The following is an 11,623-nucleotide window of genomic DNA, read 5'->3' as shown; positions in this document are numbered from 1 at the left end:
CAAAAAGAGGGGGAGAGAGTTGTAAAGGTTAAGAGACTGGTCTGGTCTGGGCCTCGGGGCAGTTTCACTCAATGCCTGGCTGCTTCACGTATTTTCCCTGGGCATTTGGCCATATCCCGCCAGCCTTTCTACTCCTCACCCCTTCACCAGGAGGAAAGGATTCCTTTCTTCAGTCCTCTGTACCTATTGTTAATTTAGATGGTAAATTAATTAGAATACAGTACTGTGTTCATGTTACGTTTAGCTGAACATGGCTCTGATTTCAATACAGTGTGTGACACGACAGCTAAACAGAACCATCTTACACCCAGGAAGAGGGTTTTTTTTCCCAAATCTAAAGACTTCAGCTATACAGGACAGCTTGGACTGTGTAACACTGGAAAAGAGGGATGGGTTCTGCTAGGCATCTCAAGCCATCAAGACTTATAAGAAGCAATACACACCTGACCGAAACTGTAAGACTTTTTTCCACTTTCCAAATCCTTTTAAAGACAAAAATCGTGATTAAGTTTATGGAATCATATCATGACACAAAAGCGGCAAAAGCTCTTACTTCATGCTTACAACCTCTGCCGGTGCAGTGCTAAGCTCAGCAGGCAGCAGCCCGAGCGGTTCACGCAAATGTTCTGGTACCGCTCTGTGTGTGTATGTGTACACACTCCCCGCTCTCCGGGGCAAAGTCAGCTTTGGAATAAATTCATTAAGCCAACACGGTTACGCCAAGGATCGGCTGAGCTGCTCGAATTGTGCTTTGAATTTTAACAACCCCCCAAACTCTGAAGCACAACAGCCAAGAGTGCCCAAGCTGTGCTGGCCAGTGGATAAAAACCAGCTGGTCACCACCTGAAACCCAACACCAGTTAGCTGATGTTCGCTGGAAACTCAGCCAACGCTCAGCCTGAGCTAGCTGAAAGATTTTTGAAGCTTGGCAAGTTATGCAGCGAGACCCGTCCGACCTTTCGCCTCGTAACAAAACTTTGCAGATCCCTAGTGCAAGTTTCAGGCAGCTCTAGCGCAGACCGGCCTTCCTCCCTCCTCCAAACCGTCCCTGCTCGCCTCCCCTCGTGATCGATCCGGCGCATCCGACCTCATGGAGCAATGGCCTGGCGTGTCTCTTACCTCTGGGCGTCCGCCTCGCGCAGGGAGGCTGGGTGGGTACTGGAGCGGTGCCTGGGCAGCCCTGGGAGAGGGCAGGCGCGGGGGGGCCGGCAGCAGCATGGGGGTGCGCAGGCTGGCGCTCCTGGCTGAGAGAGCCCATTTATTATTAACCACAGGCGCAGCTGAGCCCTGCAACTGCTCGCTGCCTGGGGCGCAGGGGGCCATTTCACGACAGGGCGAGGAAAGCTTCTGTGATTATTTTTGTTCACACGGTGCCAGATTTTCCCCTCACTCTTTAAAAGACTATTCTCATTTTTCAGATTCCCTGGCTGTTAGATTTTTTTTTTTTAATCAGAGAATTCATTGCTCACTAAAACAATGCCTCTGCAGACTGAGCCCCTTTGTACTTATTCCTAAAAAGCAGAGGAATTGCATTCATGCCTCCCCCACAACTTTGCCAAATGCAGCTGTTAAGCTCTTTCTTCTCAGGGTAGGAGCTCTACCGAGCTCTCAGCCTCTCCAGCGAGGAAAGCTGTAGGTCTAAAGGCAGTTGTGGTGATACTCCATATCATGCAGACACCTGGCTACTCCAAGAACACAAGCTGGGTTCACGGAGAAAAACTATTGTAGTCCCCTGCTGTAAAGACAATCCATTCTAGCAGTTCTAGGGTGGCTTTGAACAAGGACTTTGAAATTAATAAATCTTTGTCCCCTCATAAAAAAGCCATGATACTTTGAGATCTAATGCACTGGTATTACGCATGTTTCGATTTTATGTTCTGCAGAAAATATCAGAGTTCAGAGTTAAATGGCTACCCATGAAGGAACTGATTTACTGGCTAAGACAGATATGATGCTATGCAGCTTCCATGCATAATGTAAAACTAGCTAAAGTAATTGCTAATGTATTGCTGAAGTAATCAGTGTCAGGGAACTGATTTTACTGCAATCCATTAATCAGGAAATTGTAAAACATAGGTTGTTAAAGCAGTATTTGCACTTTACACTTGTCCCTTTCAAAAGAAGTTTCCTGCAACTTTTGTTTAGCTCAGCAGCAATGAATGTCATCTTATTTTCTACGTCCTTCCAATCTTGTCAACGAAACACATTCAAGGAAACTTCAAACAAAGCTTGCTATGTTACAAAGACAATCCGCCTCTGACTTCTGCTATGGGGTCTGCAGGGAATTTAATTGCAGGAATGATAGATTGCATCCTCAGATACCATAAACGGATGCTGAAGATTTTGTGAATGGTATCTTCTTCCTGGGGGGATGGGAAGCTAGATGTATTGAAAAGAAAATGTGTAGGTAAAATCATATTTTTGAAAAATATACACAAATTATAATGACATCATTTTACTTTCAATTAGATCTATTTGGAAAGACTGCAGTACTGTAGGAACCTATCTGGGCTATTGCATTTTTGGCATGCTACAGGACAAGATGATTTAGTAATCAAGCTGGTCACTCAGTTTCCAGCTCTAAAGATCAAGATCATCTCAAGATGATCTTATGCAGTGGGCACCCAGTTCAGTCTGCCATATCAGGTAAGTCAGGGGTAAGAGTGTGTTGCTTGATTTGCCATTTTCCTCCTCAAACGAAGGAGGAAACCAGTCTGTTGGATTTCTAGCTCAGCTTTCCAATACGAACCTATAGGTCTCTGAGACAAAACAGGGCCTCTCAAGCAGCTCTCTGAGGGCACTCCTGCAGTCTTGTGCACATCCCAGGTTTTGGATTTTTCTTGTGGGTTTATTATAATGAAAATAAGAGCTTATATGAGCAATTTTCAAGGTTTAATCCCATCTTTTTTTTCTACTAGAAAAGGCACTGAGGCTTGCTAGACCAGGAAGAGAATGGGCCAGTTTGATACTGGCTAGCCCCTGAGGTAGGCTGGCCACGCCATTCCTGGCATGTTTCTGAAACGGGATATATGGCTGATGATGGTATAGGGGCTAGGGCGACAGGACCACAGTGCGTAGGTGACTGGGAGAAGAGAAAGCCCAGGAGAACAGCTGGAGATAGTTTTTGTAGGAAACCGTGGGGGCTGTGTGTAACTCGCTCCTCTGCTTGCTGCAGCGTTAGCTGACTTTCCAGCCCTGCCTGCCTGCAGGGACCCAAGGAGCTTGCGGCTGGCACTTCCCCCTCAGGGCCTCAGAAGTAGAGGTTAATATTAAACAGGTTGCTGGGTAAAATGGGAGCGGCTGGGAACAAAGAAATCGCCATGGCAAATTCCTACTGCCTGCTGGGAGCTGGGCCCTCGGGCCACCCTTGCATTTTCATCTGTGAGTGATTCCTACTCGAGTTACCATCTCCTCTGAAACCTTTTCTCTCTCAGGGGCGTCACTACCGAAGGCAATAGGGAAACGAGAAGCTCCACATTAATTTTGTCACATTGGCAGGTCTGCCTTGGGACAGTATTTTCCTTTCCCCGTGTACCTGATTTGTAAGAGTCTATTAACCTGCAGCAGTTCTGCGAGCTGGAATGTGCTTATTGGTGTCTCTCTGTTGTGAAGCTTGCTTCTAGGCCGCTGGTATCCAAAAGTGTACTAGGGACATGCAGAATCATACTGAACACACTTCTTTAACCATTTATTATTTATTTTACCTTTGTGTGAACTGTGGTGCCTGGAACTGGCTGTATCTTGCCAGGGCTACTATGTAAGGCAGCAATCTAACCAATACAAAGGCCTGAAGCGGTCGCTCTTTAGTGACTTAACCTGTCTTTAAAGGCTTACATCCTTGCACTTTTATCAGCAGATTTTCATGATCGTTCTAATGGTTCCAAAACAACTTTCCAGATTATTTTAGTGGCTTGGTGATAAAGTATTTGATTAATTTCTTTTTTTCCTAGTATGAAGTACTTTTTTCTCCAGCTGTTTCTAACAGAATGCAAGACTGAACATACAAACCTGGTGCGGTTTTTGAACTTATGTTTCAGTGTTGAACATTGTATGAAAAATGCTCCGAGATGGAATCAGGTGCGGAAAATAAGTTTTTTCTTATTAATATGAGCTTTTTAAAAAAGGTCTTCCTGATTCTCGTGGCTCATTTTTCCATTGGCGTTCTCACAACAGTGATTTGTGGAACTGAATTGACAAACTATCTGGCATTGATCACTGTGCTGCTGATCTCAGGAGGGAGTCAGCTGCTGCTCCCGACTATCAATGCTGCATACCAAGGTCTTCATCCAGTGCCAGCTCCTTATCTTGGGGGAAGGTTGGTCTTCTAAACTGACCATGTTCATTCCCAAGAACTAAACATCTCTGTGACCGGACTTCTGTCCACCAAATCCTGTGAAGTTCATCTTTTGGCAGTCTCTTTTTCTGATGCATACCCTTACCTTGGTTTGAAGTCTGTTACAATCTGTATGTATACTTCACCGCCTTTTACTTTAGAGTTCTGTTTGCCCAGGTCACGGCTCTGCATACTGCAGAAGATGCCAGCAAATGCACTCACATTACATCATTCTTCAGGTCATGCAAGGGCACTTAAGTCATTGTTTCAAGGCAACCTGAACACAGATTTACCCCTTCTGACCTCTCTAGTGTACTTCCTAAAGTCCTGCAATCCTGGGATGGTGTCCTACTGTCTACTTTTAGAACAAAGGCTTAATTTCAGTATTTTCTGAAGTGACTGATGGCTTAGGTATGTTTGATTTTTTAATGTATTTTCAAATAGATATGCAAAATATCAGTAACATTGCACCAACAGACTTCTCGCTTCACCTTGCCCCTGCATCCCTGCTTGTCACTCTGCCTTTTTGGGCCGTGTCTAGTACTTGGCTTAAGACTCTTGGCAGCAAGAAGACAAGGACACAATGCAGATCAGGCGAACAGTAGTTTCACAACCAGGATTTATTACAGCAGAAGGACGTGATGTTTCTCACCCCAAATTAGCAGCACTGAACTCTCCGGTAGCCTAGTGCCAATTTTCGGTCTGGGCTTTTGAGGCGCCACTGGCTCGTTTTTCTCCCCCCCACTCCCCGCAGCCGGCGCCACGTTGCCGTCACGTGTTCTCCCCTCCAGGGCAAGGCCCGTTTCCCGCCGCTAACTGAGCCAGCCCAACCGGCGCAGCCCAGGCCGGCAGTTGGGCGCCTCCGAAGGCCCCACCCCATCAGGCGAGCGCTGCGGCGCCTCACGGCTGACTGGGGCGAGGCGGCCTCTGAGGCCCAGCAGCCGGGCTACGCCTGGGCCCGGTCCTCAGCGGTGCAGCCGAGGAGGCCTTCCCCCGGTCGCGACCGAAGGTTCAAACACGCTGTTAAATTACTGAGGCGGCGCGTGGACAACGGCAGCACCGCGCGCCGCTAACGCCCGGCGACCCCCCTCCCCTGCACGTTCCCGCTTGGACGTTCCCCTCCACCAATCGGAGCCGCTGTTCGGCGGGGGGGCGGTGGCCGTCCCGCGGGAGGGAGGGGGCGGAGCTAGTCCCCGCCTCAGCCGCCCCGCTGACCGTTGCCGCCTGGTCTCCGCTCCGCCCCGCCACCGCCCGCCTGCGCCCCGTCCGCCCGGCCGGAAGGATGTGCTCCCGGAAGTTCCGGTGCTGCCGCCGTGTGGGATAAACAGTAATGGCGGAGGCGGTGGCTCTGGGAACAACGGCGGGCGCCGTGGCGGCCGCGGCCCTGGGAACATCTGCCGCAGCGGCCGCAGGAGCGACGGCCGCGGCCTTCGACTTCGCCGCCGTGCCGCCCCCCGCCGCGGGGCCGGGAGGAGGCGGCTGGACCAAGCAGGTCACTTGCAGGTACGCGCTGTCCGCAGCTGGGGGGGAGGGCGGTCGCGGTCGCCCTTCCCCCACCCCGCGGCCGTTTCCCTCAGCGCCTCTCCCCTCCCCTCCCCCCCCGGTCACGTACGCGCAGCGCGCGGCCGCAGCGCCCCCTCCCCCCCCCCCCCTTCCCGCCCTGCCCCGCCCCGCCCCGCCGGGCGCCCTCGGGGAGGCCTGCGGCAAACTGCGCAGCTGGCCGGGCCGCGCCGCGCCCTGCGGCGGCTCCGGGCGGAAAGCGGCCGCGGCGGCGGGCCTTGTGGGGGATGTAGTGCAGCGGCGGCGGCGGAGGCCCGTTGCCGGAAGTACCGGCTGGTGTCGAGCGCGCTCCGGGCCTAGCCTGCTGGAGCCGGACCCGCGGGCGGGGGCGGTGCGGGCTGTGGCCTTTCTTCTGCCCCTGCCGTACGGGAGGGTGTTCCCAGCGGCTCCGCTCTGCAAATGGCGTGTGGCCGCCGTCCCCTTGCCATGCCAGGGGGCTCGGAAGCGTTGCTGGCTCCTTGTAAGATGGTGTGGGCCGCTATTTATTGTGTGAAAATATGCCCGCAGTGATCGGTGTGAAGGAGACACTAGAATGGAAGTCCTGTAACCGCGTTCCAGAAAATGCCATAAAGCAGGAAATACAAAATGATTTAAATTCATGTTCATTTGAATAAAAATTTTAAAATGGAAATGAATTCGTGATTGATATAGCAAGAATTATTTATTAAACCAGAGAATGGGAATAAGTCATGATAGACCGCAAAATGTAGGGAGTGCTGCTCCGTGTTACGTTAAGATGCTGTATGCTGCGGCATTTTCTGTTTGTATTTTCCGTTAAACTGTATTTCTGAGAAGTCTTTTATATGGGATTATGCAAATCATACTGCATGTTGTAAAGCTTGCCAGGTGGACTATTTTTAAACTTATGCTGCTGGCCTGTTTGCAGGCTGAAAGGAATATAAAACAGTTTTTGTGAATATAGAAATATATTAGTTTATATGAAAGCAAGTGGTAATCCAAGATTACCATCAAGGAGCATCTCCTGCTTCTTTTTTAAAAATTATTATTTTTATATTTTTATTTAAATAAAAATATAAATTACGTTTAACCTGAATATGTTTCTGGGCAAATACATTCCAAGTCACTTGGAAGCAAAAAGGAACATCCCTTGGGCAGAAAGGAAGAGGCTCTGGATCTTGATGCGAGATTTATATCTTTTCTGCATATTTTTCCATTTATGCCAATTGCAGATTCAAATAGCAGTATGAAGAACCGTCGCTTGGCTTTCACAGGGAGCTTGCTTGCTGCGTGTCTCTTTTGTGCCGTGAAGAATGCCCGGCAGTATTCAAAGCACTCCTGTTAACTGTCAATCACTGTTTATTTTGGTTAATGCACTGTTAACGTGTCCATTTGAGAAGCACTGTTTCTCAGCTCTCTCCGAGTACTTCTGCATGCAAAGAGTTTTGCTATGAATAACCGGGTTAATATTTGATGCAGGGCAGTTAAACGTAGGCCAGTGATGAGGAAATGCCCGGGAATGATGCTTAGCTCAGCTTTTAAGTGAGCTGCAAGGGTAGAGGTTAGTGCTCCCTCTATATAGATTGGCTCATTGTTTCTGAAGATCGAAAGGCTCAATTAGGTGAAATGGATTGGTGAGAGAGATATATATACATGTATTTTCTCAGGTAACAGGCACAGTCAGTCAATTTGTTGAAGACAGTGACTGCCGTAGTACAGAAGCAGTCAAGTTCATCAGCGTCATGCCGTGCAGCGAGTCTGTTTAATGTATCGTGCAGTCTGTCTAATGAATATATTTATTTACAAACATTCAGGACTAGTGGGAAGTTAAAGCTACTCTTTTGTAACGGTTAATGTGCTTTAATGTGAGCTTAAACAAAAATAAGGTCTCAGCTTTGGACCTAATGAACCTCCCCATTCTTTGTTCTTTTTGACTAATATTCCCAATTACCCCGTTGCTTGCTTGCTTATTTACTTGTTCATTTTTAGGGGGCCATTCAGGTTGTAGGCAGACCAGCTTTCCTCAGACTTTAAAGTGAAATTAACAATTTCGAATTGAACTTCTGGGAATGTGTAATAAGAATTTTGTTTTTCTAAGTTTGGTTTCAATAGGATGTATTCATATTCAGAAAAATATATTTCTTACTATTAAATCTCACTTTACCTTTGTAAAAGAGCTTGAGGATTTAACTGTGAGATGAAGGGGTTGAATTTCAAAATGCAGGTTTTTAATATAGTAGGTAGAGCAGTTTCTGTTTTGAGTAGCGCTGCACAATTCTATTTGTTTATAGGCATTATTTACTTGAATCATCATATGGATGACAGTAAATGCTGCCTGAAAAACTTGTGGGAGATAGTAGTCTCTTCAGGATAAATACTTTGCAGTTCATGATTGGTGAAGGAATACTGCTGTTTTATCAGAACTGGAAGTTTTAGAATTAGTAGAATAAGTTCTTGCTGCTCCTTTCAATACTTGATATAATAAATTGGTTGGCTAATGAGTAGTATTATGCCAGTGCGATATCCTTGGGATGAATGTGATTGATATCTCAGAGTGAGAGACACAATGACTAAGATGAAGGACTTTGATTTCTCCTAGACATCTAGTTTTACAGATGTTACCCTTCTGCTTTTCTTGCAGCTAAAGTTTAGAAGTCTCAGGGTGAAATGTAGGAATTCACCATGTTCCTTAAGAGATGATGAAAAATAATTTTCTTACATTGCTTCTATGGTTTAGCAGTTTTCACGGCTTTTGTTATGTGTAAATAATTTATAAACTTTTAATCTGGAATAAACCGCAGGAGAGTAAAACTGTAATCCATTACTTCTTATTTGATATTCTGATCCTTTTGTTATTGATATGTTTGAAATAAGAGAAAGAACCGTGGTCCTTACCAAGTTTCTTTGTCCTTCCAGTTTCAGATGGATACGTGGTTTTACTGAGCAGTGGTGTAGCCAACATTTTTTTCCAAAGACTTGACACTGTTAGCTCCATATATTTGTGTTTCCAGATGTCAAGCAATAATAGTTAAGGTCATCAAGTTGACATAAATAGATTACATTTCACTTGTTTGTTTAATAACTGAACATAAATAAAACCCTTAGCAACTAATTGGTGTATTTTGAGAGTTGTCTACATGTTTGTATCTTTGCTGTTCTTTCTGAAAACCTCGGTCAGGTATTTATCTGTCTTTTAATGTGAAGAATCTGAATCGGTAAAGTACGCCTCCTTAATTCAAGTGCAACACTAGTGATAAGATGTGGAGCGCAAACCTCTTAACAGCCTGCTTGTATTGCCCCTTTCTTAGCTGCTCTGTTCTGGATCCCCCACTAGCTTCTTGCTGAAGGAGGTTATGGAGAAGAAGGGACAAGGAGACAAATGCTATTAAGACCTACCTTTTTTTTCTTTTTTCTTTTCTTTTTTCTTAAGGTTACTAACTCATGTGGCTGAACACCCACGTGCTGTACTAGAACAGCGTGCCTGGCCTCTTCCCCGCTACCTTCTTTCCTGGGAATTCTCAGTCTCTGTATGGCACCTGAAGAAGCTAATGAATGCAGTAGGCTATTATCCTAAGGGTCCCCCTTTGCTAGTCATGGCAATGTCTCAGTCTTTGAAGAAGGCCTGTTGCCGGGTGTGACATTCTAATTCAGCCAAACCAGTAGTTCAATAAACAAAATGGGGTTACCAGACAGCAGAATCAAGTGGACCTAAAGTAAAGAACAAACCATACCTGAATAAGCAAACCTGTTGCAAGCTTCAGAAGCTATGGAAAGAAGTATTGTATATTAATTTCACTACTAGGATTACAGGGGTAAAGGCTTAATATATAGAAGGAAGCATCTGAAAAAAGCTGGTACATGTTCGGAATTTTAGACTGCAGTTATATGTGTTTAACACTGCATTGTCTTTTTGATAAATGCATTGCAAATTCTTTTTCTCTAGCTTATGGCAAGTAATAGAAGTAATCTAGCAGTGGAAAACAAAATCTTTGGTCGATTATTATACTTTTAAAGCATCATGGAAATTGCTGAAACTTGGATAAACTTGAAAATTTTAAGTATTCTAGTAAATTAATTGTAGCACTTGTAACATCTGACCTCTCTACAGCAGTTGAAGTTCCAGGGAGTTGGAGACATGATTAGCTTTATGGCCTTGGACAAATGTTTCCTCTATACATTTCCAAAAAATGCCCACTGGATCTTGTCTACAACTTGAGACTTTGGATGTGTAAAGCCTGATTTCTATGACCTTAATTTTTAAGTATCCCATGAAAATCAGGATATGCTATTTTGATCAAGGCATCCATAACTAGACAGGAGTTGAAACATTTTTCAGTGATAAAATATCAGTGCAGGCAATTATTACTTCTGGGTGGTTGTTCCATGTGTTGGTATCGTTCAAGTGTTGTACAGTCATGCAATGAACTGAACAGGGTTTGGACCCTGATGAGTTCTCTGGTCGGTTCTCCATGCAGCCTCACCAAATTATGCTAGAATATCTGAACAGGAAAGACAGAGAGCACTGCTGCCAGAATAAGTGCTTTTGGGATAACAGCGTCATAGACACTTGGAGAAAATCTGTCTTGATATAGTTTTACTTTTTCAGATGAAATTATATGTATTCTCTGACTGCTTGACAGAATGCAAATTTCAGATATCCTACGTGTCACTGAGTGAGGCAGGTAACTCATGTATTTCTCAGTTTTAAGGATCCTTTTTTCCTATAACCAGAAACAAGAGGCTCGTATTGCTGTTGTGTAAAGTTACAGTTAAATTGAATACCCTGTATATGTAAACATGCTCTTCAATAGAAGTTTTGTTACCTTTCACCAAAAATAATGCACACTCTTTATTTTTTGACATGACCAAAGCATATTTTAGCCAAACACCGCAATTTCGTATGTAAAATGTTAAATTCTTTGCGACCCTGAAGTAAAAAGATCTTACCTCTTGGCCGGGGGGAGGAAGTTGGTGGAATCCTTAGAGAAATACATTTTTCTCTCCTCCCACTCCAGCCTTCTTGTTCAAATGATGCTGAGTTTGCTGCGTAGGATTGCAGGCCTTTAAAAGCGACGTGTGAATTAGATTGAGCTTGTGAGTGTTTCAGGTTTGTTTTTTTTTCCCTTTATAGCCTACCATCTTGATGTAATGAATTGCAACAACTTTCCAAATTATACAGAATCTGTATTTGCAGAGGATTTTCTAACGTAAGCTGGGAAAGAAGGAAGGGGACTTGGAGGTCTATTTCCTCTGTCTAACAAGCAGTGGGAGAGCCTAATTTTGAGCCTTATGTATTTAGGCTAAGTTATGTTGACCAAGTACTTTCCAACAGAAGTCCTCACTTTGGGCGGGTGCCTTTCTCTTAGTCACTTATTTCAGCCATAGTGATGTCCTAACACTTCATTGGCTTAAGTAGCAGTGTGGCTGTGCAGTAGGGCTGAGCGGTGATCTGATCTAGATTAAAAATAACCATGGGGGCAGCAAAAGGAATTTCAGGTTACGTCTGAAGCCTTTTCCTGATCTGCGTCAGCAGGTGGCTATGAAGTTGCGTGCCCCAACGCATGGGGTAAGCCGTGCTGTGTGGAAATAAGCAAAAGGTGGAGATAACAATTGTTAAAGAACAAATATTTAACAACCTGAATTATTTTTTACCCTATTGGTGTGACTCCCATTTCTCACAAGCAAGCCAGAAATTCCAGTTATGTTCTGGTTCCACGAGTTCATGGGTTGGTTTTTTTGGCTTTGAGATGGGTTTGTTTGTGGGTAGGTTGT

At 45.3% G+C, this 11,623-nt stretch overlaps 1 protein-coding gene across 1 annotated transcript in view; it reads left to right on the top strand.

The window, feature by feature from the left end:
• Positions 1-5,230: 5,230 nt before the first annotated feature.
• Positions 5,231-11,623, top strand: part of MKRN1 (makorin ring finger protein 1) — a 21,880-nt gene continuing 15,487 nt past the window's right edge. The window contains exon 1 of the mRNA XM_075157877.1: positions 5,231-5,836. Within this exon, the coding sequence (XP_075013978.1) occupies positions 5,664-5,836 (173 nt within the window). The 5' untranslated portion in view covers positions 5,231-5,663. The remainder of the gene's footprint in view (positions 5,837-11,623) is intronic.

This window comes from Calonectris borealis, chromosome 1 (genome assembly GCF_964195595.1).
Source record: "Calonectris borealis chromosome 1, bCalBor7.hap1.2, whole genome shotgun sequence".
In the NCBI taxonomy this organism is placed as follows: Eukaryota; Metazoa; Chordata; class Aves; order Procellariiformes; family Procellariidae; genus Calonectris; species Calonectris borealis.
This window is presented reverse-complemented; position numbering and strand designations above follow the sequence as displayed.